This window comes from Grampus griseus (genome assembly GCF_964374135.1).
Source record: "Grampus griseus genome assembly, chromosome: 2".
In the NCBI taxonomy this organism is placed as follows: domain Eukaryota; kingdom Metazoa; phylum Chordata; class Mammalia; order Artiodactyla; family Delphinidae; genus Grampus; species Grampus griseus.
Genome location: NC_139018.1, coordinates 40367962 through 40392922, shown reverse-complemented (window position 1 = coordinate 40392922; position 24961 = coordinate 40367962). Strand labels below are relative to the sequence as shown.

The window sequence follows — 24961 nt, the reverse complement described above, 5'->3', positions numbered from 1 at the left end:
AAGTACTTCAAATAAGACTATAATGCAATACCTTCAGAATTTTGGGGGGAAATGATTTCAGTATAGAATTCTATACCCAGCCAAGCTATCATTTAAGTATGCAGGAAGAATAATGACATTTTCATACATGTAAGGACTCAAAAAATTATCTCCTGTGCACTCTTACTTAATGAGCAATTCAGGATGTCATTTACCAAAGTTAAAGAGTACCAAAAAAATAGGGAATCTAGCACAGGGGAGAAGTAGAGGGAATTCCCAGGACAACAACCAAGTAGCAGATCTAAGAGCCACCTCCAGATTAGAGTAGTTCTTTTCACAAAGGCACAGTCAGCTCTCCAGGCCATGCTTGCCTTCAGGATGTGTTCATGCTTGTGTTCAGGATGGAAACTCTTTTCTTTCTCTTCTTCTTGAAGGGAGTGCCTTTCTCATTTGTCTGTCTAGCTCTAATTTGCACTAACAGTACCTGGGTAGGTTAGTAGTCAAGCCTGGCTATTAAAAAAGTCTAAGAATCCAATAGTGGGAGATTGAAACAAGGTATTAACAGGAGAATAAAAGAAAAAAACAGGTTAAGGAACGTAAGGAAGTTAGACTGAATGTGGAGAAGGAGGTGTCTGAGGATATCTCCCAGATTTCTGGTGTAGGCCACTGGATTAATGATAGTGTCATTAATGGACATAAGAGCACAGCAGATGTTAGTTCAAAATAAAAATAAGTTCCGTTTTGGATATGTGGACTTTGAAGTAAAACTAGATGGACAGGTCTTAGAACTGAAGCCCAGGATAGAGGTTCATTCATTCATTCTATACTCATTATCTATTAGGATTACAGAGGTAAATAATACTCACTTCCTTCCCTTAAAAAAGGTCATAATGTAGAAGGGGAGACAAACACATAAGTAAATAATTCATAATCTAGTGTGGTAATTTAAGTCTTTTCTTTTTTCTTTTTTTTTAAATTTTTGGCTACGTTGGGTCTAACCTGCTGCGCGCGGGCTCTCTCCAGTTGCGGCGAGTGGGGGCCACTCTTCGCTACAGTGTGCAGGCCTCTCACTGCCGTGGCCTCTCCTGCTGCGGAGCACGGGCCCCAGGCGTGCAGGCTTCAGTAGTGTGGCACACAGGCTTCAGTAGTGTGGCTTATGGGCTCTAGAGCGCAGGATCAGCAGCTGTGGTGCACAGGCTCAGTTGCTCTGCGGCATGTGGGATCCTCCCGGACCAGGGCTCAAACCCGTGTCCCCTGCATTGGCAGGCGGACTCCCAACCACTGCGCCACCAGGGAAGTCCAGTGTGGTAATTTCAATATGTGCAAGGTATAGTGATAGCTCAGAGGAGGGAATGTTTTGCCTTGTCTGGGTGGAGGTGGGGAGTGTGAGGTTCAGTAAATATTCCTGGAGGAATGAGCTAAAAAGCAATTTGAGTAGCAGACAAGGCAAGAGAGAATATATTCCAGCATATACAAAGGTACATACTGAACATTTTACTCAGGTACCAAAAATAGTTTACTATTATTTATGCATAAGGTACAAAGAAGAAAGTGAAACTGAGGAGATAGACAAGTGTCAGATCCTAAGGAACTTGGAGTTTTTGCTGAGGCAGTGAGAAGCCACTGAAGTAGTTCAAAAAGGGTCAAGGTGGATACTGGGATTCACCAATTGTTGCTTCCAAAGGGAATTCTGGTCCTTCCTAGAACTCACTGAGAGAGAGAACATAGTCCCCTATCTTCCTCTTCCTAAAGTAAGGTGGCAATTCTTTTATGAGGATTTTAATTGTTAGCAATGATGAGGAAATAAATAAGGAGTAAAATGGCCCCTTGTTCTCCCCAATGTTTGTTTTTTTTTTACTGAAACCCTTCAGAGCAGTGATTTGAAATACTATCCATCACAGCACCCTCCTCTTATTAAAAAAAAAAAATCTAAATGCTCATTTTACTATCTAAAATGAAATTCCTATAGGTATTATAACCCACCTGTGGTGGGCTAAATAACGGCCCCCTAAAACATATCCAAATTCTAATCCCTGTGAACGTTATCATTTATGGCAAAAAAGGACTTCGCAAGGGAGATTATTCTGGTGGACTCAGTGCAGTCACATGTATCACAGAGGGAGAGCACAGACAGAAGAGAAGGTAATATGACCACAAAGGCAGAGATAGGAGTGATTTGGCCACAAATCAAGTCATGCCAGCTGTCACCGGAAGTTGGAAGAGGCAAGGAACAGATTTTCTCTAGCGCCTCTAGAGGGATTGTGGCCTTGCTAATACCTTGATACTGACCCAGTGAGACTGATTTTGGCCTTCTGACCTCCAGAACTGTGAGAAACTAAACTTCTGTTTTTTGTTTTTTTTAAATAAATTTACTTATTTATTTATTTTTGCTGCGTCGGGTCTTCGTTGCTGCGCAAGGGATTTCTCTAGTTGCAGCAAGTGGGGGCTACTCTTCATTGCAGTGTGTGGGCTTCTCATTGCGGTGGCTTCTCTTGTTGCAGAGCATGGGATCTAGGCATGTGGGCTTCAGTAGTTGTAGCACGAGGGCTCAGTAGTTGTGGCTCACGGGCTCTAGAGCACAGGCTCAGTATTTGTGGCGCATGGGCTTAGTTGCTCCACGGCATGTGGGATCTTCCTGGACCAGGGCTCAAACCCGTGTCCCCTGCATTAGCAGGCAGATTCTTAACCACTGTGCCACCAGGGAGGTCCCTGAATTTCTGTTGTTTTAAGTCACCAAATTTGTCATACTTTGTTACAGCAGCCATAGGAAACTAATACAGTATTTATACATAATGTAATGCCATGTAGCAAAGTAAAGGAGAAACAAAAACAAAATAAATGCTGTTAGTGATGTGATTTTCCTAAATGGCAAACAGTTTTTGGCAAATTTCCAAACAAAACCAAACATCCATTTACATGGTAATTGTATTCCTGGAAAATTTAGTGTATATTGAAAGCATTAACCATTGTTTTCTCAGCATCTACCAAACTGTGCTTGACATACAGAGGATACTTAATAAAAGCTGGATATGTGGGTGATGAATGGCTTAGAGCTACAGAGGGACTATTTTAAAAGTTCCAAAATTAACACACAAGGCAAAAATTACATATAGTCAAAAGTACCTTTGAAACTTTCTTGTATGGTCTATAAAATAGAGTGTACAACATTTACATGACATGTTGGACACCAATACACCATTTCTCAATAAAGTTGAGAGCCTTTTATTTTTCCCCAGCTTTGGTCTGGGCTCTGTGTGAAGGATATGGATTGCTAAGGTCACAGGAATCCCCTTCAGCACTGTGAGATGCTGTCACTGTGAGAGCGAACGAGATTGAAACTGATTGAAAGACAGTAGATTCCTATTTCCTATTCCTATTTCCCATCTCAATTTGTTTATTGTTTGGAGTGATAGCTGTCCAAACTATTTGTAATTTTGTATCTTTTTCTTGTGATTAGTGAGCATAGTTCAATATTCTCACAATTAAGTGGGCTGTTTATGTGACTCCATCTTCATTGAATGGTGTTCTTGTCTCATCCTTTCTGCTAGTAAGTAGTTCTCATCTTGCCTTGATTCTTCTCCCCCAGGGGCATTTGGCAGTGTCTAAAGACATTTCTAGTTGTCATGGCTGAGAATTGTAGGGCAGGGTGAGGTGCTACTAGCATCTAGTGAGTAGAGGCCAGGGATGCTGCTAAACATCCTACAGTGCATGGGGGGACAGCCCCCCACTGCAAACAGTTATCCAGGCCAAAAATGTCAGTAGTGGCAGGATGAGAAACCCTAGGCTAGATTGTATGCGTACCCTGCTCTTGTAGTGATTATCCCTTCGTATCGTTTGCCTTGATGGCAGAATGTTTCCTGTAGCAGAACTGAACTTTTTGTTATTGGGCTGCAGGGAAGGATGGGTGTGAGTCTCTGCAGGGTTAAACATATTTTTAAATTAATCTCTTTTAATTTTATCAAGGTAATAACAGTCACACACACGTGTATGTACATGCGTATGTGTGTGTGCACTGGCGCAGGAGGACTTGAAGCACTTCCCCGCTCATTCTTCCCCACATCTAGTTCCATTTCCATTTCACAGGGTTAGCAACATTTAGAGTTTTCGTTTTGAATTCTTTTGGGGAGTTACCTTCCTAAGTCTAAATAATATTCTTCTACCGTTATTTATTGATTTAAATTTTATCTGTTGACACCTCATTATGAAAGGTGAAGATTTAGCTCAGGTGTACTAATCCTTCCCCTTCTAATTTTCATTAGTTTGTATACAGTAATTCTTTCACTGATTATTTGTAACTGTAAACAATACATTTATTTATTAAAATTTATCTATCTATTTATTTATTTTTGACTGTGTTGGGTCTTCGTTGCTGCGTGCGGGCTTTCTCTAGTTGCGGCGAGTGGGGGCTACACTTCGTTGCGGTGCGTGGACTTCTCATTGCTGTGGCTTCTCTTGTTGCGGAGCACGGGCTGTAGGCACACGGGCCTCAGTAGTTGTGGCTCATGGGCTCTAGAGCGCAGACTCAGTATAAACAATATATTTAAAGTTTTATTTTTGTTTCATGGACTTTAGATGGTGTGTCTTGACTCTGCTATGTCGTATGTATTAGTGCTCCTATCCTTGCTTTCCCCTGTTCTCTTTCTATTTCCCATAGTCCTTCTGCTGTACCCTCATATTGTCAAGGTTGACAATATTTACTTTGTTTTGTAATCATATGTAAGTCATTCATTTTTTATGTATAAGTTGAGTCTAAAGTTGAAAACCAGTGAATAGCATTTATAGGATATGAATGACTAAATCTTGTTCACTGCAGAGCCAAGCAATATGTTGGGATCCTAGAACTTTTTTTCTGCCTGCAGTATCTCACCTCTGTGAAATTGAAAGGAGAATGTTCCTTCTACTCTAGCATTCTGTTTTCTTTTGCTACATCAGGTGCTCTAAAATCATTCCACATTTAGTTGGTAAACTGACATTTACATACATATTAAGAAAGACCAGAAGTGGTGTTACAATTGCATAGTAGATGTTCCATAAATGAATGGCTTGCATGACACTCTTACGGAGAAAAAAGACGAGGAAAATGAAGGAAAACATGAGAAAGAAAAGAATTTCAAAATAAGGGTGCATTCCAAATGGCCTGCTTTCTGAGAGTTGAACTGTATTTGAGTAACTCATGTCCCTCAATCCAGTTCCAAAGATAATATTGCTGCTGCTGAAACTTGGGCTTTGTACTGTAACCAGAGTTTATTAATTGTCCTATTTCATTGAGGAAAAAATGCAAAGCAGACGGAACACTGGAGTAACTAGCTGGAAATATTCCACTACTTCATGGGAAGCAGCTTTCCAAACGATTCCTGTGGAGGCCAAACTCTTGGTCTAGCCAAAATAGCACTAAAGTGTGCCTTGATGGTACATTAAAGAAGAAATTTTTCCCCAATTTACTTGATTAAGATTTACAGCCTTTCCATCCCCTCAAAACCATAGCATTGATTTCTTCAATATCAAAAAATAATTTCCTAAAATAGATTGCTAATGACTGCTTTCAGTTATTTATTTAAGGATTGTGCCAAGTACTGCTTGTATGAATTCCTGTAAAAGGCCGAATTAAATCCATAATTTTCATAATTAATGTTATTCCTCTTCTGTAAGAATTTGCTATTAATGTGACTGGTCATCCTCACGTCTCATTTTGATATCTCTCAAAACATCTTTTACATTATAAATAAGATATTAAAACATTGATCATAGGAAAGTGTTTTGCTTTATAGATCATATTCAATCAAATCCTATGTTTTTCACTTAATATTGACATTTTTCATGTTATTATAAACATAGTTTTTAATGGCTACATATTATTCTACTAGATATACCTACCATAATTTACTTAACCACTTTACCATTATTGAGCATTTAGGTAGTCTTTTTTTTTCAATCTAAATAATACACAATGAGTATCTTTGCATATAATGATTTCTCTGATGTTAGTCTTATTTCCTAAGATGCAAGCTCCCAGGGGTCAAATATTATAAATATTTTCAAGGTTCGTTGGTCAAATTACATTCCAAAGTCAGTTCCAATTTACACTGTTACCAGCATCTTAATTGTCCAAATGGTAGAACAGAATTTTCAAAGTATTTCACTAGTGTTGTTTTGGTTCGTATGTCGAGATGATCCAGAAAACCATTAAATAGTAAATATGTGGAGATAAAGCATTTGACTGACTGTGTACATATTTTATCTAAGCAAAGCCTCAAAGTTAAGCCAGAAGCCATTGTTCGTACTAATGATGTCTCAGACCTGGAAAAGTACTTCTAATTTTTGCAACATAAAAGAAGTAAGATGACAGTGACAGAACTGAATGACTAGCCAGACCTGCTGACTTAAAGGTAGAGTTAGGATTTGAACATAGTGTAAGTCTCCATTTAAAAGTCTAAACTTTGTTCACTCTGAATTTGGGACTTTGCTGTACTTAAAGATATTTTTATAACACCAGAAAATAATAGAGAACAAATGTGAGATTGCTAAAATGTATGCCACTATTGTCAGAAGTTGCAATTACAACTATCTTCATTAAGCTGTTAGTTTGATTATATTTTCTGGAGTAATAAATGTTATATTCTAATTTAAAAATTAAGAATAAATGTTTAATTTATTTAAATTTAGATAATTGAAATACCAATTCTTTTTGGAATATTTCAATATTATTTTTGCTTATCGGAAAGTTATTTGCTTTTTATGTTTACTAGTATACGATCTATACTTGTTTTCTGCTATTTAAAAATAAAACAAATCCTAGTCAAACTTTTTAAAGAGTATTATCTTGATAACTTGCTCCCTAAGAATCTAATGCAAACTAGATCATTTAATTTTTTTTAAAGTTTTTTAAAATTTATTTATTTATTTTGGCTGTGCTGGGTTTTAGTTGCAGCACAGGGGATCTTCGTTGCGGCATGTGGGATCTTTTAGTTGCAGCATGTGGGATCTTAGTTGCGGCATGCATGTGGGATCTAGTTCCCTGACCAGGGATCGAAACCAGGCCCCCTGCATTGGGAGCGTGTAGTCTTACCCGCTGGACCACCAGGGAAGTCCCCAAAATAGATCATTTTAAAAGCAAGTTATGTGGTGTATTTCCATATGTAACACTGAAAAGCCTCCTTGCTTTAAGTCCTTGGAAGGAAAGTTTTTTTAAAAGAACTAACACTTTCAACTGTAATATGAAAGAGGGATGCTGAAAATGAACAATGTTGTTCCTTTAATCTCGTGCCTCATAGTGACAGATCAGAGACCTTCTGGAGACTTGGTTCACAAACACCTAGTATGTAACAAAATTACCTTCTTAATGTCAAATTAGATAGAAGCTAACATTTAGAGAATTTTCTGGTTTAATATATATACCAAGGCTTTGGAAGTTAAATATAAGAAATTGTGCCCCTATATAACATTATCTCTTAACTATATTTAGGAATATGAAAACAAACTAGTAAAGATTTATTGGTTGAAATAATTATTAATTTTTGTGTTGACATTCACTTTAGAACATGTGTATTTGAAAAAAAGAATTTCAGCATTTCACATAGGAGGAAAAAAAATCCAGTTCTTAGTTTTTTAACTCTGCTTTTTAATTTTATGTTCTAAAATATATCTACAGTCTACCTCTCTAAGATTATTATTGAAGTCTTTCATTGTTAAAGCATAAAGGTTCCTACTTATAATCAAATTATATGTTCCAAATTCAAAATTAAATTGTCCTTGCCCACTGTTGAGCAGTATGTAAATAATTTTAAAAAATAGCCGTGTTGGGACTTCCCTGGTGGTCCAGTGGTTAAGACTCCACGTGCCCACTGCAAGGGGCACAGGTTTGATCCCTGGTCGCAGAGCTAAGATCCCGCGTGCCACACAATGCGGCCAAAAAAATAAAATAATAATATAAAAAAGTAAAATAAAAAATAGCTGTGTCATCCAAAAAGTTTTGAAATTCTTCTATCTACTCTGATAATAAATTAAAGTTTAAAAAAGTTTAAAATGTTAAAAATTTTTGTTTTAAGTAAAACTTATTTTTTTAGCATTTCACTGTTTTCGTTCTGAATTTGTAATAGTTATAACATGTACAGACCATGTGTGGTTTTCAAAATGCTTATTTTTTCATACGTGGTAGACTTTGTTTATGAAAGTATAAGGGAGTTTTTTTGTTAATGTAGTGGTAAAGAAACCTATGTATATCTTGAGAGTATATATTAAAAACTTTCTTTAAGAAATGATGAGACATATCTTTGACTCAATAGGAAATGTGTGTTGCTATAAGCAAGCCTTAGTGTCTGCTAACCTGCTTTTTTTTTTTTTCAGTGTAAGCACTATAAGTTTAAGGACTTTTCAAATTTAGGATTATATAAATGTTTTTACTTCTCTTATTTTTACCTGTGACATCACTAGTTATAACATGAAGCTTTATCATCTAAGGACACATTTGGTTCTTTTATGAGCCATTTAATTTTCATCTTTTCTGTGATCACACTTCTTGAACATGTGGAATGAAAATGTAATTTCATACTCTTTATGATGAAAAAGAAAATATATACCCTTATTGCAGGATGAGGGTATTGTTTCTATCATGAATACATTATCATATCCTAGGTAGCCTGGAAAAGTGAATGTCTCTGAAAGTATGATACAACTTTTGTACTTTATCAAGTTTTATTTACACAGCAGTTTTCAGAAACTGTTGCCAATGGAAACTTACATTTGGACAGTGTAGTCTGCAAGTACTGTTTAGTGAGAAGTGTGTTGTTCTTGAGTAATTATTCTATTTGAATTTATGCAGCCTGGGTAGTTGTTAGACAACCTTGGTAATTGCTAAGCTCTACTTATTCTAAGAGGACGCTGTCTTCATGGATCATAAGTTTTCGGGTTTCCCCCAAAGTCATTACTTCTGCTTTAAATTTAGTGTGACAATTCAATAGCTATCAGGTAGTAGTGGAGTAGCTTTCTTCTGTGTAAGACTTGGCACACAAATAGTTTTGTGGAAAAATAACAGTTATAATTTCTCTTAACAGCTGTGACATCTTATGAAGATCTTGGACTCTTTGCATTTGGATTACCTGGAAAGGTAATTATTTTTTTCTCCTTGCTGTGTTCAAAATCCTGAAGGGAATTTTTCCTTCCATTTCCAGTTAGAAAAGACAAGTATATATAAGAGAAAGAAATTAAGGGAATAAAAGGAAACTAAAATGAAGAAAGAGAATGATGGGAGCAGGAAGAGAGAGAAGAAATCTCTGTGCCCTTCCTAAAAATGCATTGATAAATTTAATTCAACACTTAAATTTTTTTAGTGTTTTTTACCCTAATGAAGGAGAACAATGACTTGTATAATTTTAAATCAGTAACGATGGCCTGCTTTAAGTTTTTCTTATTAATTTTGATTATATTATCTGAGTAAATTCTCGTGAAGACAGGACAAGACAGAAGCATAGAATTAAACTTATAGCATGTTTAAAAAAACTGATAATTAGAAGATCATATCATTTAAGAGCTGAACAGTGCTAAAAGATGATCTAGATGTCCCCTCATTTATAGGTTAGGAAATTAAGGCCCAGAGAAGGGAAGGGGCCTATTTGTCTACAATTACTTAGGCCAGTATTACATAGGACTCCAGACTCAAAATCTACTACTTTTCCTCCTTAGAATAAGAGAAATAACAACAGTATTTATTGGGCATTCATCTGTGATAGGCATACTAAACTAATTTAATGGGTAGAGGAAATACTGTCTTCTTCCACAGGTAATCAGTAGTTAAATATTATTGTTAGTGCTTTAATAATTTTTTATTTCTGAAGAGCTATCATACTTCTAAAACCCATTTACATGTTGGTTCCAAACAGGACTTTTTCTTTGTAAATCTGTTGTTTGTATTTTTTGTTTGTTTTGTTTTTAATATAAAACGATGCTGTATTTGTAGATTGCCGAACTAACTTCTTAGAAGTGAGTCTGGGAGGAAAAAGATATAGCTATGTAATGGTGGAGAGGAATGTGTATTTACATTCAAATTAACTTTGGTTTTAAAGCACAAAGAGAATATTTAAATCATACTGTGTAACCTCATGGTTTGGAGCTTATCTTTTTTTTTTTTTTTGCGGTACGCGGGCCTCTCACTGCTGTGGCCTCTCCCGTTGCGGAGCACAGCTCCGGACGCACAGGCTCAGCGGCCATGGCTCACGGGCCTGGCACGTGGGATCTTCCCGGACCGGGGCACGAACCTGTGTCCCCTGCATCGGCAGGCGAACTCTCAACCACTGCGCCACCAGGGAAACCCTGGAGCTTATTTTAATAGCCTGAAACTTGAACTAAATGGAGACTATGTTACTTTTGAGGGTAAAGGTTTTTGTTAATCATCTAAACAATTTCTCTTTCTCGAAGATCAGGATGTTTGGTATAATCATGATCAATTAACTGTATCCAGTTTAATCAAGGAAGAAGAAAATGTTATTTATATAAGAAAACTCTCCAATTAATTTAATATAATCTGTAAACATGCCTAAGCATCATCACTGTTATTTCACATTGGTGTTTCCTGCATTCCTTGGGTAGCAGCAGACTCTACAAGAAGAACATGGATTATTGAGAGTCCCCTTTTCCTAAAACTCTACAATAGTTGCATTATCATTTTAATGTATGCACACAGTTCTTAGTAGGCAGATACACAGACAGAGAATACTCTAAATGAGGAGTTGTTTGTTTCATATTTTCTCTCAACTTCCACAGTTGGGTTGAAACTTTCCTATTTCCTTCTTTCCAGATATTATATGAATATGGATATGACATATGATAGGGTAACATTGTTCTGAAAATTAAATATTTTTGAAATGCTTTGAACTTTTTAAGGAAAATTTTTAATTGTTTATAAATGGATTTATGTACTTGTCAAACAAATATTTATTGAGCAAATACCATGTGCCATGCACTGTGCTAGGCACTGGAAATATCGATAGATCGATAGATTGATAGAAAGATATACTGACTTTCTAGATCAAAAATGCTTAAATTCAGACAAAAAATGGGAAGATAGTCATCACTAAGCTGATATTATTGCTTTTTGCAGTATATTCTTAGAAAAATCCAAATTTCATGTGTGATTGACAATAGGTATCAATTGCATATGAAAAATAGTATACAAAAATTTCAAAAAAGTCTTTTCACAAATAACTGTGAGTGACACTTTGGAACTAATTTTTAAATGGGTTGATATGTAGAGATTTTTCTGGAAAATGTTAGAGTGGAGTTACCACATTCAAAGACACCTTGCCAAGTGTTTCTATCATTATCCCTGCTTTCCAGACCCCAAGGCTTTTAGGTCTCAGTAACTTAGTTTATTCCCAGGATAGGCAAATGCTGTGTCACTGATGGAATTTCTAGGAGAGGAAGGGTCATCTCTTCCCAGTCCATGTAGTAATGATCTTAGATAGCTAGTCAGCTCGAAACATACATTGGAGGTACAGATCCACCAAGATATAAGTGACTGAAAGGCCCAAGTGGAAGCAGAATGTTTAATCATTTCTCCTGAGTACATCTGATGACCAAGAATGGATAAAGTGTTATCCTGAGTTTCCCAGGAATGTCATCAAAGATCACAAGTTAGCAAGCCTGCAGGCTGAACATAGTCCTCAGGCATATTTTGTTTGGCTCAAATCTTTTTTATTTTTAGCTGATTGCCAACAAAGAGTTATGACATTTTAAAAGAATTCAATTTCTGACTTTTCTTGAAAAAGCAGAAGATTGAGCTACACTGGATTCACATTCTCACATGTCAGCAACTGGCCAGAGCTGTGCAGCAGCTGCCCCATTTTGAAACGGGAGGACTTCTCCAATATATTACACTCTTCACCACCTCCTGTTGTCTTGCACTCAGTCTACTTCATATTATTGAGTTTAAAACATTTTGCTTCAATTTTCAGATGTGAGAATATGTGGGCTCTATAGAGTTTTCTGCTCTAGACTTTATTAATCCCTGCGACAGGGATGTTCAAGGCTTGGTGTATGCCAAGCTGATACACTCCGCAGACTATGTTATTCCCTTCTGTGCAGTACGGCATTGACACAACACACCTGAGACTATCTCAGTCTACCTAACAAAGCAAAGTGATAAAACCAGTAAAAAAGGGAGAATGAGAGCAGATAGATTCAATTTCAGTTTTTTGGTACTTTGATAACCATTGATTACTAGATTTTTAACACTTTTAACTATTTAAAAATGACTGCCAAGAAAACTTACAAAAGTGTTCTTTATAGTAACCATGGAACTATTAAAGAAAGGTTATGTGATGATTGTTAGTTTTATATATTACAAATGGCTGGCAAAGTGTATTCTTTTCAGTTTCTCTTCACTCAATTTCTGCATCTGTTTTTAAGTCATAGTTATTGGATTTTAATAAAATACTGATCCTTTTGTATTATTTCCCCTTTCATCTTCTGAATACATTTGTTGTTTTTTAGATGGTGGTAGCAGGCACCATAATAATTCAGAATATTGGAGGTAAGCAATTGAAAGTGCACTGCTTATGCATAAATGTGATGGAAATGATTTCCTCCTTTGGCTTCTTGCCTTACTACAGGTCTAGCTGGGAACCTGAACCTCTGTAGACATAGGTGTCTCAGAAGCCCTGTGTGTTGTCCTCATTACTCTTTTTTTTTTTTAAAATTCTTTTTAGCACTTGTAGGACAATAGTTTCTAAATTCAGTTGCAGCTAAACCCTTGATTTCAATCTTGTTATTAGGTCTGCCACACACCTCTAAAGCATGGGCTTTCTGTAGTTGTAATAGTGGTGAGGTACCGCTTGCAAAAACTCTCCAGGTGATTCTGAAGTATTTCTCTGTACTTTTGTCCTGATCGCCCCCAGTGACATGTACTGCTTTAGAGGGAGTGGTGTTCCATGGCTGTGTCAGGTGTGGAAAGGCAATCTTCTTTGTAACCAAGAAATTGAAAATGACCACGTGGTTTAAAAAATAAACAAACTTGGGCTTCCCTGGCGGCGCAGTGGTTAAGAATCCGCCTGCCAATGCAGAGAACACGGGTTCAAGCCCTGGTCTGGGAAGATCCCACATGCCGCAGAGCAACTAAGCCCATGCGCCACAACTACTGAGCCCGAGCGCCTAGAGCCCGCGAGCCACAACTACTGAAGCCCGAGCGCCTAGAGCCTGTGCTCCGCAACAAGAGAAGCCACCGCAATGAGAAGCCTGCATCCTACAGCAAAGAGTAGCCCCCACTCGCCACAACTAGAGAAAGCCCGTGCACAGCAACGAAGACCCAACGCAGCCAAAAATAAATAAATAAAATAAATAAATTTATAAAAAAAAATAAACAAACTTGAGACAAATGAAAAATATTCTCACATTTATCTTGCATCTTGTTCCCATTAAAAAATGATCCTGAGGGGCTTCCCTGATGGCGCAGTGGTTGAGAGTCCGCCTGCCGATGCAGGGGACATGGGTTCGTGCCCTGGTCCGGGAAGATCCCACATACCGTGGAGCGGCTGGGCCCGTGAGCCATGGCCGCTGAGCCTGCGCGTCCGGAGCCCGTGCTCTGCAACGGGAGAGGCCACAACAGTGAGAGGCCCGCGTAACAAAAAAAATTAAATTAAATTAAAAAAATATGATCCTGATATCAAGAACTATGTAGAAACAAAAATTACTTTTAATTATTGATAGTTATTGACTAAATGTATTAAACATTTAAATCCAAAATACTATGGGAATCATGTTTGTGTATGTTGTAAAGAAGTTACAAATGCTGAACGATATCTTAATTTTCTTTTACCATTGACTGGAGTGCTAAATAAATACTTTTACTTTAAGGTTAAATACAGAGAAGGTTGATATGCACTTTGGATCTTATTCAAGAAGGTATGGTCAGAGGAAATTTTAATCTCATTTCTTATCTGTGATAGTTCAAAATAATTTAAACATGACAGCTTTAATAAAGTTTAACTGATACTCGAGATATGAGCTGTTTCACTTTAAGTATTGTTCAGCAAAATTCCATCTTTAATGAGTTTCTTGGTCAAGGAAAAAATTAACATTCCAACAATAAATTGTATTTGCCATTGTTTTGGAAATCCTGAACATTCATGTTTTAATTCTTTGAATTTTCAGGGCAAAAAAATATATTATTGAAGGAGAAGAATACTTTCTTGGATGTCGGACCAAATAATTTCCTTGTTAACACACACTTCGCTCTTCACATTAGCAGTTAGTAACCAGTCTCTTACCTAATGAATCTATATAATATCATTGAGTTTAAGATCTACTTTGGAATACTTTATTTTAGCAAATATGTATTGCTTAAATGTGCACTTGTAATGTCGCTAATGTGAAAGTATGTTTTGGTATTTTCAATCCCTTATTTTCCTCTCTATATGATTAGTAAGAACCATCAAGCACATTTTGTTTGGATTAGGGTTAACTATTGTTTATTTTATGTAGAGTTTTCAACCCAGGACTTTGGATCTAAATTTGTGACTGGCAAAATGCCTGCTGTTGTATTCTCTGTATCCTTCACCCTGATCTCTTCCTTGTTCCCTAATCTGGTATGCAACTGTTATTGGACATGACTCTATTTTAGCACTTGCTGTTATTAGGTTGAAGTTATCTCTGTATATGCTTTTACTTCCCTACTATATTGTCAGCTCCTCCAAGGCAAGGATTATGTCTTATTTCTCTTTGTAGTCCCAGAACCTAGCACAATACTTGGAACTGGATAAACCTTTTTTTTAAGCTTAATGGAGCTGAATATGATTTATATGTGCTATTTCCAAGTACTTTTTAATATTCTAGCTATATTTATCAAGAAGAAAAGGGGACTTCTAGACTGATCACTAGCTTTAAATATTTGAAAAGCTAAACATGAAATATAGAAAGATACTAGACTAATTTAGTATTGTTCTGGAGGGCAGAACTGGTTCTAATGGGTAGAACTCTACAGTGAAGCTGGTCTGGTTTCATTTGGAATGCTAAGCTGTGTGACAATGGAGATGGCCTACACTCCTTTGATAAAGCTCTGTATCCCTGAAGACATTCAAACAGAGCTGGTTGGTCAGTTGTCAGAATGTTCTAGAAAGAATTCTGAATTTGGTGGCAGATAAATCATCAGTTCTTCCAACTGTTTGTTGATTTGCTTGCTTGCTTTGTTTCAGAAACTTTTTTTAAAAAGTGACTTAGAAGCAATCACAGAAATTTTTAATGTCCCTCAAATTCAGAAAAGCTGGTAATGCTTATTCAGTTTTTAGAATAATGTCCTCATGATTTTCTTCACATTGGTTAAAAGTTTATCTATTGAGAGCCCACTAAATAATAACTGAAACATTTTCAGAACTTTTTTTTCTTTTGTCTTAGCAAGATGTGCATATAATCATTCCTTTATTATAATAGAATTGGAAGCTTGCTCTTGTGAGCAGAACACTGGGTTGGAAGTCAGATACGTTGAATTCTTTCTGCTCCAGTCTCTGCCATTAGGTAGCCATGTGTGTTGGGAAAATTCCTCTCAGCTTCAGTTTCCTCTTTGTTAAATTGCTGGGGGTAGGATGGGAAAAGCACGAAGCTTAAGGTCCCTTCTTACCACAAAAGTCACCTTCTAATTTAGCACTTTGATAGGCATGTTAATTCCTTCAGAGCATTAAAATATTTTTATTACAGGAAAGTTTTGTGGGAGGGTTATTCTTGGTTCAAAAGATGATTTGGTCTTTTCTTAGGTATCTTTAACAAGTCAGAAACTATTGCTCTAAAAGCTTTCATGGATGCTGTTCTTTTTCAGAAAGGGGAGTCTCAGTTCTTAGAACTACCCTTTAGGGCAGCCACTGAGCCTCTGAGGTTAAAATCTAAGAACTCCAGGCTTACGAAGTAATTTCTTGATTAATCTAAGCTAGGTCCGTGGAAGCCCTTAACAGCGCTAAGCCATGTATGCTTGAGAAGAAACAGCATACTTATTTGGGAGGATCTTTAATATGTTGTGCATATGATTTATTTAATGTTATTCTTTCAAAATGGATTTTGACTTTTCCCTTTGTTAATTGGAAATACATTGGATATTTATAAGATGGTATGAAGTGTATAGCATCAGATTAAATTTTTGCACTTCTTACATGCCTATCTGCATATATAATATAGTTCAGATAGCATTTTTGAAAAATAGTATATTCACTATTAGTATAAATGCTTGGAGTTTTTCAGTGGTTGTTTAGAAATGAAAAATAATATAATAGATTGTCTTTAGGTCAAGCCTCCTCCTAGACACTTTAATTATACTTACAACAGCCCTTCAGGGTAGATGATATTATCCTCGTTTTACAGAGGTCGAAATCAGTGCTCAGAAGGGATAAATGACTTGCTTACCTTTACCCCTTAATACAGCCAGGACTCAAATCTCACTTTGTCTACTTCTAAAGGCTTTGTTCTTTCTGCTCTGATATAGTAAATACTTGTAAAGCTATGAAAAGATTAAATGTTGAGGATTTTTAAAACTCATTGGGGACAGGAACTATGTGTTTTCATAACTTGACCTAGTTTCTGGTAGAGGAACAAATAAATAATATTTGTTGAATGAATGAGACAATTAAAAAAATTCTGTTTAAAAGCCTAAGATTTTGCTTCAAGGAGACAATTTTATATACTATATAAATGATAGAAAGAAACTTGAAAGTCCATAGAGTGGTTTATAGTTTAGAATTATATAAAAATTAAAAGGTTGAAAATATTGAGGAGAGTTAGATCTTATTTATGTAAAATAGATAAAGTATTTTAATATCATCTGCTTTCAGGTTGGATAATCATGTCTTAGATTAATGCTTCCTGACTCTTATTCTTTGTAACATTTAAACATTTCCCAGTTTTCTTGGGATTCTATGCCCCTGATGAATCTATGAGAAAAATGAAACAGGGGCCTTTAGAAGCAAGATGATCATGAATTGTCCTTGATCAATATTTGTTACATGGATCTTTTAGTAAGACTCAGTTTATTCCCTGCATCTTTGTATTCCATATATCTAAGTAATTTTGCTCATTCATTTATGCTCTTAAGTACGTAGCACTTAGTAGGTGTTTAATAAATCTTATTTATTATAGGAAGAAAGTAAGGAATAAGAGAAGGAGGGAGAGAAGGAAAAGCCAGTGACCTGGTTTGGTATTCCTTTAAAAAAGGAAGATCAACTGGCAAGAGAAGACCACACAAAATGCATAAGTGAGCATATGGTTTCTTTAGGGAAAAATCGACTGTCAGAACTTCACAGAAAACCTTTTTTCCCCAGTACAATCACACACCAAGTATTAGTCACAGGGCACTAGTGTGGTCTGACAAATAGATTGGAAAGATCTACTGTCTTTGAAAAATCTCTAAACTTTATAATAGAAAAAAATGTGACTCACTAAATTTAGCACTCTTTTTTTCTAGGGTTATGGAAACCATTACCTTTAGAAAATGGAGAGCCACGTAGTAAAATACTACTTAGAAGCAATTCCTGATTGCCTCCCAACACTGATGAATTAGGGGCCCAAAATAGGCCAGAGCCAGAGCCAGAGAGGCCCCAGCTGCCCGATGCCTCAGGCACTGGAGGGGCATTTGCTGAGAGTCATTGTTGCTTGGACATAGAGTCAGAAAAGAAGCATCTGGGAGTTTTAATATTTAATGCTGTTAGAGGGAAGAGAACTCTGGCTGAGAGTTTGAATTTAGCGGACTACAAGTTAAAGGATTAAGAACTGTAATAGCAAATAAGTACAGGTAGTTTCCACATAGTTCCTCTAATTGTGTTGCATTATGAGATTCTTTTCCTAAAAACCAAAGTAAGTAGTTTCACAAGTGTTTGAACTCCTGAGATAGACCACTCAGTTGGCTAAAGTATCCCTAGAAATCAAGCAGTAAACCTCAAATCATCTTTAGTCATGTTGAAAGTCATGTTAACTCTGATGAGTATGTGATAAAAGTGAAGTTAATTGATGTTATTTCTGGTTTCATATCTTGCCCAACTCAAAACGCAAGGTGAGTGGCTCCTGGGAGTACGTTAAATTCTTATTTTGCTCTTTTAAAATATGAAGGACCACTATGGATAGCATATTCTTTCCTTAGTTCTTTAAAGGAGAATAAAGATTGAGTCACTGTTACATATTTTGGAAGGGAAACCCTAAACATTAGTAGACTTACTGAAGCCTCCTGAAATTGCTAGAATGACCCAGATTTCCAGCCTGGCAGAGATCCCACAGACCTACTACAGCAGCCTTGATTAACGCCTCAGTTTGGGTATCTAAGTTTTAAGAGAAACTCAGCAGCCCTTTTATGTGGTCAAGTAGCACAGTTTCTAAATCTCATAAGCAGAAAGGTATAAATAAGATCATTCTCAGTTGAGAGCTGTAAAAATTTCAAATTCTCAGTATTTTTCAAAATCGTGATTTAATATTAAGTTAGAAACCCTTTGGCTTTACTTTCTTACTGAAATATGTGTGTGTGTGTGTGTGCGCGTGTGTATTTTTTGCGGGGGGTGGGGGTAAGGTAACTGAAGTCTTTCAGAATTACTGGTTTGTACCATCTCCTGGGATACAGGGATTGGGAGTGCTGTTACAATGCCATCTGCTGGTCGTCTCATCTGTAGTCAAACTGCGGCTTTTTTGAGGCCTGAATAGTATTGTCCAGAAATTCTAGAAAGCACTGTCTTAGAATAGGAGAAATAAAGGAAATTTGGAAGGGGAATATTTCTTACAAGTCCTTCCTTTGACAAAATTTACTGGTTACATGTCACTTTAAAGAGGTTTTGAAAATATTGTATTTCTTAGTAACAATTGTTAATTGAAGTTTAATTATAAGGTTCTCAGAATAGTAAATATTCTGGTCAGTTTTTATTCAAGTTTAAGATCTTGATAAATAGTAAAACAAAGATATATATTTTCCAAGGGTTATGGGGGGGGAAGTTCCTCCATATATTTTTGATTTCCATTTGTGCACAAATTAGGGAAATGACCTTGTTTTCAGAGTTTTTTAAAGTCTTTTTTAAAAATGAGAGAGATTGTGTTGTGTATTATTTTGAATGGAGATATAATTTCAGTGGCATTTGGACATTTATTAGGAACACCAGGTTAATAAGACACATTAAATAGAATAAACCAGTTGCTGTCCATGACTAAAAACATGTTTGAAGTAAAACTGAATCTCTCTTAGAAGGAAAGGCAAACATTATTTCCTCCCATAGTACATCTGTTTAGAGCTGGCTGACTAATCCTTCAAGAAGTTGCTGAACTTCTTCCAAGTGCTGAAAACCTAATTCTGTTTTAAAAATAGATCTACATAATCTTATCTTCATACGTGTTTTTAAGTGTTTAACAAAAAGGATAATTATTTTTGTAAATTAATGGTTTCTTAGGTCCACACTCCAATTGAAGCTTTGTCGGTTTTTTTTTAAGGGAGTCCTAAAAAGTAGCCTATCAGAGTACAGGGTTTGTGGGAAGAAGAATTGGTTTTTGTATTAATTTTTTTCAATTTCAGTATAGTGTTAATATCTCAAATATGTGAGAACAGGACACTTTCTCTTCCGAACTACAGTAATAGCTGTAGATGCAATAGAATCGTAGTGGTAAATGCAGTAGTCCTATCATGAAACTCCTTAGCCTGTCTGAGGAATCTTGACTAAACACTTTACCAAACCAGCTACAAACTGAAATGAAAACACATCTCAAAGTGAAATGAACATTATAAGTGTTTTTAACGCTTCTAACTAATGTTCTGTGTTGTAGAAATTCTTTATTTTCTTTGAACCCAACTGCTAAACTGAGCATTCGGTAGCAATTTGTTGTTTAAATGGTGATGAAAAGAAAAAAGAACAATGCTGGGGAGTGGTCCTTTTGATAGACTTTTCTTATTTCTTTTTCCTGTGGTGGATTTCTTCGCCACTTTGCTTCTCTGCACTTTCTCATAACATAACAGTTAATAGTGCAGATTTCTCAAGCCAGATGGGCTGCTTCCACCATCACTAGCTTGGGCAAGTTACCTCTTTGTGCTTCCATTTCCTCACCTGTGAAATAAATAATATCTACCTCACAGGTTCGTGGTGAGGAAATAAATTTAAACTTAACTTTAAATGAGGAAATAACTTGCAAATCACTTAGAATAGGCATACTAAGCCCCCAAATGTTCGCTGTTCTTATAATTCTTCTCCTCCAGAGCACTTTTCCCTTTTGTGTTTTTGACATCTCTCCCCTCAGCCTGCATGCTCCCAACTCATGTGTTTCTCTTTATGAGTAGATCAACCAATATTAATACCTTACTACTTGCTATTGCCTAATCAAATTTTACCCTATTTTAGTCATTTCTTAATAGAACAGTTGCTTCTCCACATGGCTTTTAAAGAATACTTTCAACTTCTGTGTTTCGATTAAGTTGACAGATTTTTTATTTCCCTCCCAGGGAAATAAATTTCTATTAAATGAGTTCTATTTGTTATGTTTAAAATGAAGGAGAAAAGAATACCTATTTAGTTAATATGGTGAAACTAAATGATTTGTAATGGTTGAATACCTGTCACCAAGGTATGTCTTCTAGCCCTAATTCTGGCTTTGGTGGTATGAAGGCCAGAACCACTTAGCTATAACCATGGCTCTTGTGGATGACCCTGTTACAGCTATTAATTTAAAGGACAACATGGTGTGTCTTGTATTAGGAGTCTATACTATGTATCGATGTCAGCAAAAATCATTTACAAGTTCTTGCTTATGACCTGTCTCTAAGATAAGTCCTTAAACACTTCCTTATGCTATTAATAGAAGACATGAGATGAAAGGTGTTGGCAAGCAGCTTTTGGAGCTAGTGAACCTTTGGGTTAAAAACAATGGATATATGAGCATTCCTATTGAATTTATATCTTTAAAACTTTTCCCCTTTATTTTATTGAGCTGACTGTTCTTTTTATGTAAATCTAAGATGTATTCCTAACTTAATGTATATTCAGTAATTTTTGTTTGTCTCTGTACTACATATAATATGTTAAGGTGCTAGTCCTTGCATGAAAGTTTTCTTGTGGTTAAGAAAAAATAATCTAGACAGTGAAAAGGATAGTGTCTTTCTTTGTTTTACTTGCTTAATCAGTGGAGTTTTTCCCCATCATGAGCTCTGTGGTTTTGTAGCTCTTAAAACAAACACCAGCATTCTCTAAGAAGCAGTATTTTACATGTTTTATTATATTTATATCTTGTATGCTGAGATCTTTTCTTCTGAGAGAGAAACATATGTTTGGTGAGTTCATATTTCTTGAAATATACATGATTCTTCAGACTGGAATCTAATGAAATAGAACTCCCATTTGAAAACCAAAGAGTTAAGGCTACAACAGAGGATAAAAGTGATCAAATGATTAGCCAGGGGCTAATAGAAATTCTGGGAAGAATGACAGATTGTATATTAGGAAGAAATATGATCTCATATTCATTGAAGCTTTTTACAACTAAAGATCTAAAAGAAATAATAGAAAATTACTGAAAGAGATGAATGTCTGAAACTTTAGAAAAGCATGTGGTATTGGATTAATCCAAGCAAGAAAGACTGATGGGCAGATAATAAATTACATTGTGTAGGAAGTCTGCATTCCTTGTTTTCAAGTACTTTTTTTTTTCCTTGCAAGATATATTTAAGTAGCTCTAGGCCAGTTTCAGAATATTCAATTCATGATTTTCATCATCACACCATATGTGTATGATTCTTTGGAATAGATAAAGTATTATAAACAAAGACCCCCAAATCCTTTAGTGGTGAAGGTTAATCTAAACCTTCCTTCTGTTCTGTACCAAATTGGTAGCATTTTTCCTTATGAGAATATGAACAACTTAGAATACCTTTTCACATACGATTAATTGTAATGTCCCATAACTAACAGAGAGTTTGGAGAAATGTACTGTACTTCTGCTGAGGAAAAGGCTTTATTTCAACAGCTGTACTTCTGCTGGGAAAAAAGGAATAGTCATAAACTGGAAAATGTGAATATGTATATTTTCATTGCAGAGAAGTGACTATTTACTTAACTGTTCTAAATTTTACTTTGCCATAAGTACATGTTGTTTTACCAAAAAAAAAAAAGAGAGTGTATGTGTTTGTATATGTAAGCGTTGCCTATCTTCATGTAAATTTATACACAAACTAGTATATATGCTTTTTTTCCCCCCAGGATCGAGTGGTCACACAGCACTGTAATAATTGTGAAGTTCAGCTACTTTTAAATATGTTTATTGAGAAGCATACATTCTTCTTCTTAAACTCTTTGAGCCTTTTAATCAGTTTTCCCCCACATTTTTGCCATTCAGCCTTGGCATTCATTTGTGTTCTTAGTTTTTGTAGGTCCAAGGAGAAAGTGAAATGTTTCCTGAAATATAAATAAGTAATAAAATTAACATGCACACAGAGTACACTCTATTCTTCATGGACATATTCTTGTTGGCTCTTTTTTAATATATACTTAATCTCTGGGGGAAACAGAGATTATTACTCTGTTAAACTGACTCTAAATCATCTGGGTTTCTATATACTTAAGCATTTAAGTTTAAACTCAAGTACTTACATATAAATGAGTTCTGTATTCTGTAACCATATTAAACATTTCCTAGTGTATGATGGAAGGTTAATAAGATGTGGGGTTTTTTTATAGCTATACCAGAAATAAGATCATTATTAAAATGCTATAAAAGTTCTTGGATCCTGTCTGATAGAATGTGAGAAATAATGCTAGTTTCAGGTTTTGATTGCATAATACAGATGAGCCCTGTTAATAAAATGGAATAAAAGTTATAAGCTTTGTCTATTTAATATGCTTAATAGTTGCAATTGAATCTTTTCTCATCTGTTTTAGAGGACAACTTAAAATGTAACTCACTGTGCACTTTGTTATTGTTTTATAATAACGTGTCGAAAATGTGTGTGGGAGGACAGTGGCAGAGAAAAGGAGAGAGAGGAAGTGAGACTTCTGGGGGGAGGTCTCTCTCTAGTAAGAAAGAACAAATAATCAAAATTATTAGCTGTACTTATTTATCTCCTGTGTCTATATCAAATGTTGCTAAACTAACTGCTAATGCCTTGGACAGAGGAATAACATTAAGAGTTTTGGCCAAACTTCAAGCAAAATTTCATTTATAAGTAGCCTATAATCAAGATGCTTTCTTTTACCTAAATCATTTGCCTTGGACTTGAAATGTAAACAAAAGATACCTAATGAGCTTACCAATTATTCTTCTCTACAAAGTTATTTATCTCCATTTTTATCTCCATTCCTGGTATATATCTATCTTTGAGGATAGTGCAGTATGAATTAATCTTCCACATGCTGTTGTAGCCCAAATGGACATCCATATTTCTGGATAGATTGTTCTTTAAATGGTTAAAAATTATAGAATTCTAATAGGAACTCTTTTTATTCTGTTTGCAGCTATGTCATCTTATCTTTTAATTATTAAAACAGAGCTTCCTGCTGCTATTTCAGAATTTTTGTCTGGAGACCATAGTGGGTAAGAAAAAATATTTCACATTGTATCCATTCATTTATTAATTCAATAAATACATATTAAGCCCTTGTGGGAAGTAAAATAAATGTAGCCCCTGCCCTCAAGACACTTACAAATTAGGCAGAGGCAGAGTAATAATAGAGAAGAAAACACTGCAGATGTCTAGTGATGCTCCGTTATGTGCAGAGCACTGCACTATGAACCCTCTGATGTGCCAGTGTAATTCTTGTATTCCATGGGGGCATGAAAGGACAGGACAGGTATGAGCTAGCTCTTGGAGAAGAGTAAAGGAGAAATTTCTGGACATGAAAGATTGGGTGGGGGATGGGGGAAGGCAGAAAGCACTGACAGTAAAGGTCTTAGTGGAGGGGAGTGGATAATTCTGCTGCCACTTTTCAGCGAACCATAGTGATAAAGATAAATCAGAGTGATAACGTTACAACATACTTGTGTAAGATCCTGTTATACAGCATTATTAGAAAAAATTTGTTTCATTTCCTGTTTTTTAACAGTATTATAAACAATACTAAACCATGTTACACTGCCCTTCTCCTTTCTTATTTTAAAAATACTGGGCAGCTCAATATCAAAAAAACAAACAACCCAATCCAAAATGGGCAGAAGACCTAAAGAGACATTTTTCTAAAGAAGATATACAGATTGCCAACAAACACATGAAAGGATGCTCAACATCGCTAATCATTAGAGAAATGCAAATCAAAACTACAATGAGGTATCATCTCACATCAGTCAGAATGGCCATCGTCAAAAAATCTACAAACAGTAAATGCTGGAGAGGGTGTGGAGAAAAGGGAACCCTCTTGCGCTGTTGGTGGGAATGTAACTTGTTACAGCCACTATGGAGAACAGCATGGAACAGTTCCTTAAAAAACTAAAAATAGAACTACCATATGACCCAGCAATCCTACTACTGGGCATATACCCTGAGAAACCATAATTCAAAAAGAGACATGTACCACAGTGTTCATTGCAGCTCTATTTACAATAGCCAGGACATGGAAGCAACCTAAGTGTCCATCGACAGATGAATGGATAAAGAAGATGTGACACATATATACAATGGAATATTACTCAGCCATAAAAAGAAACGAAATTGAGTTATTTGTAGTGAGGTGGATGGACCTGGAGTCTGTCATACAGAGTGAAGTAAGTCAGAAAGAGAAAAACAAATGCCATATGCTAACACATATATATGGAGTCTAAAAAAAAATGGTTCTAATGAACCGAGGGGCAGGACAGGAATAAAGACACACGTAGAGAATGGACTTGAGGACATGGGGGAAGGGTAAGCTGGGATGAAGTGAGAGAGTGGCATGGACATATATACACTACGAAACATAAAATAGATAGCTAGTGGGAAGCAGCCGCATAGCACAGGGAGATCAGCTCAGTACTTTGTGACCACCTAGAGGGGTGGGATAGGGAGGGAGACGCAAGAGGGAGGGGATATGGGGATATA

At 36.0% G+C, this 24961-nt stretch overlaps 1 protein-coding gene across 1 annotated transcript in view; it reads left to right on the top strand.

Annotated features, from left to right (window-relative positions):
• The window catches only part of SLC38A6 (solute carrier family 38 member 6), a 74706-nt gene that overhangs the window by 17439 nt on the left and 32306 nt on the right, over positions 1–24961 (top strand). The window contains exons 4-6 of the mRNA XM_082647795.1: positions 9030–9082; positions 12463–12502; positions 23406–23484. Of these exons, the coding sequence (XP_082503921.1) occupies positions 9030–9082; positions 12463–12502; positions 23406–23484 (172 nt within the window). The remainder of the gene's footprint in view (positions 1–9029; positions 9083–12462; positions 12503–23405; positions 23485–24961) is intronic.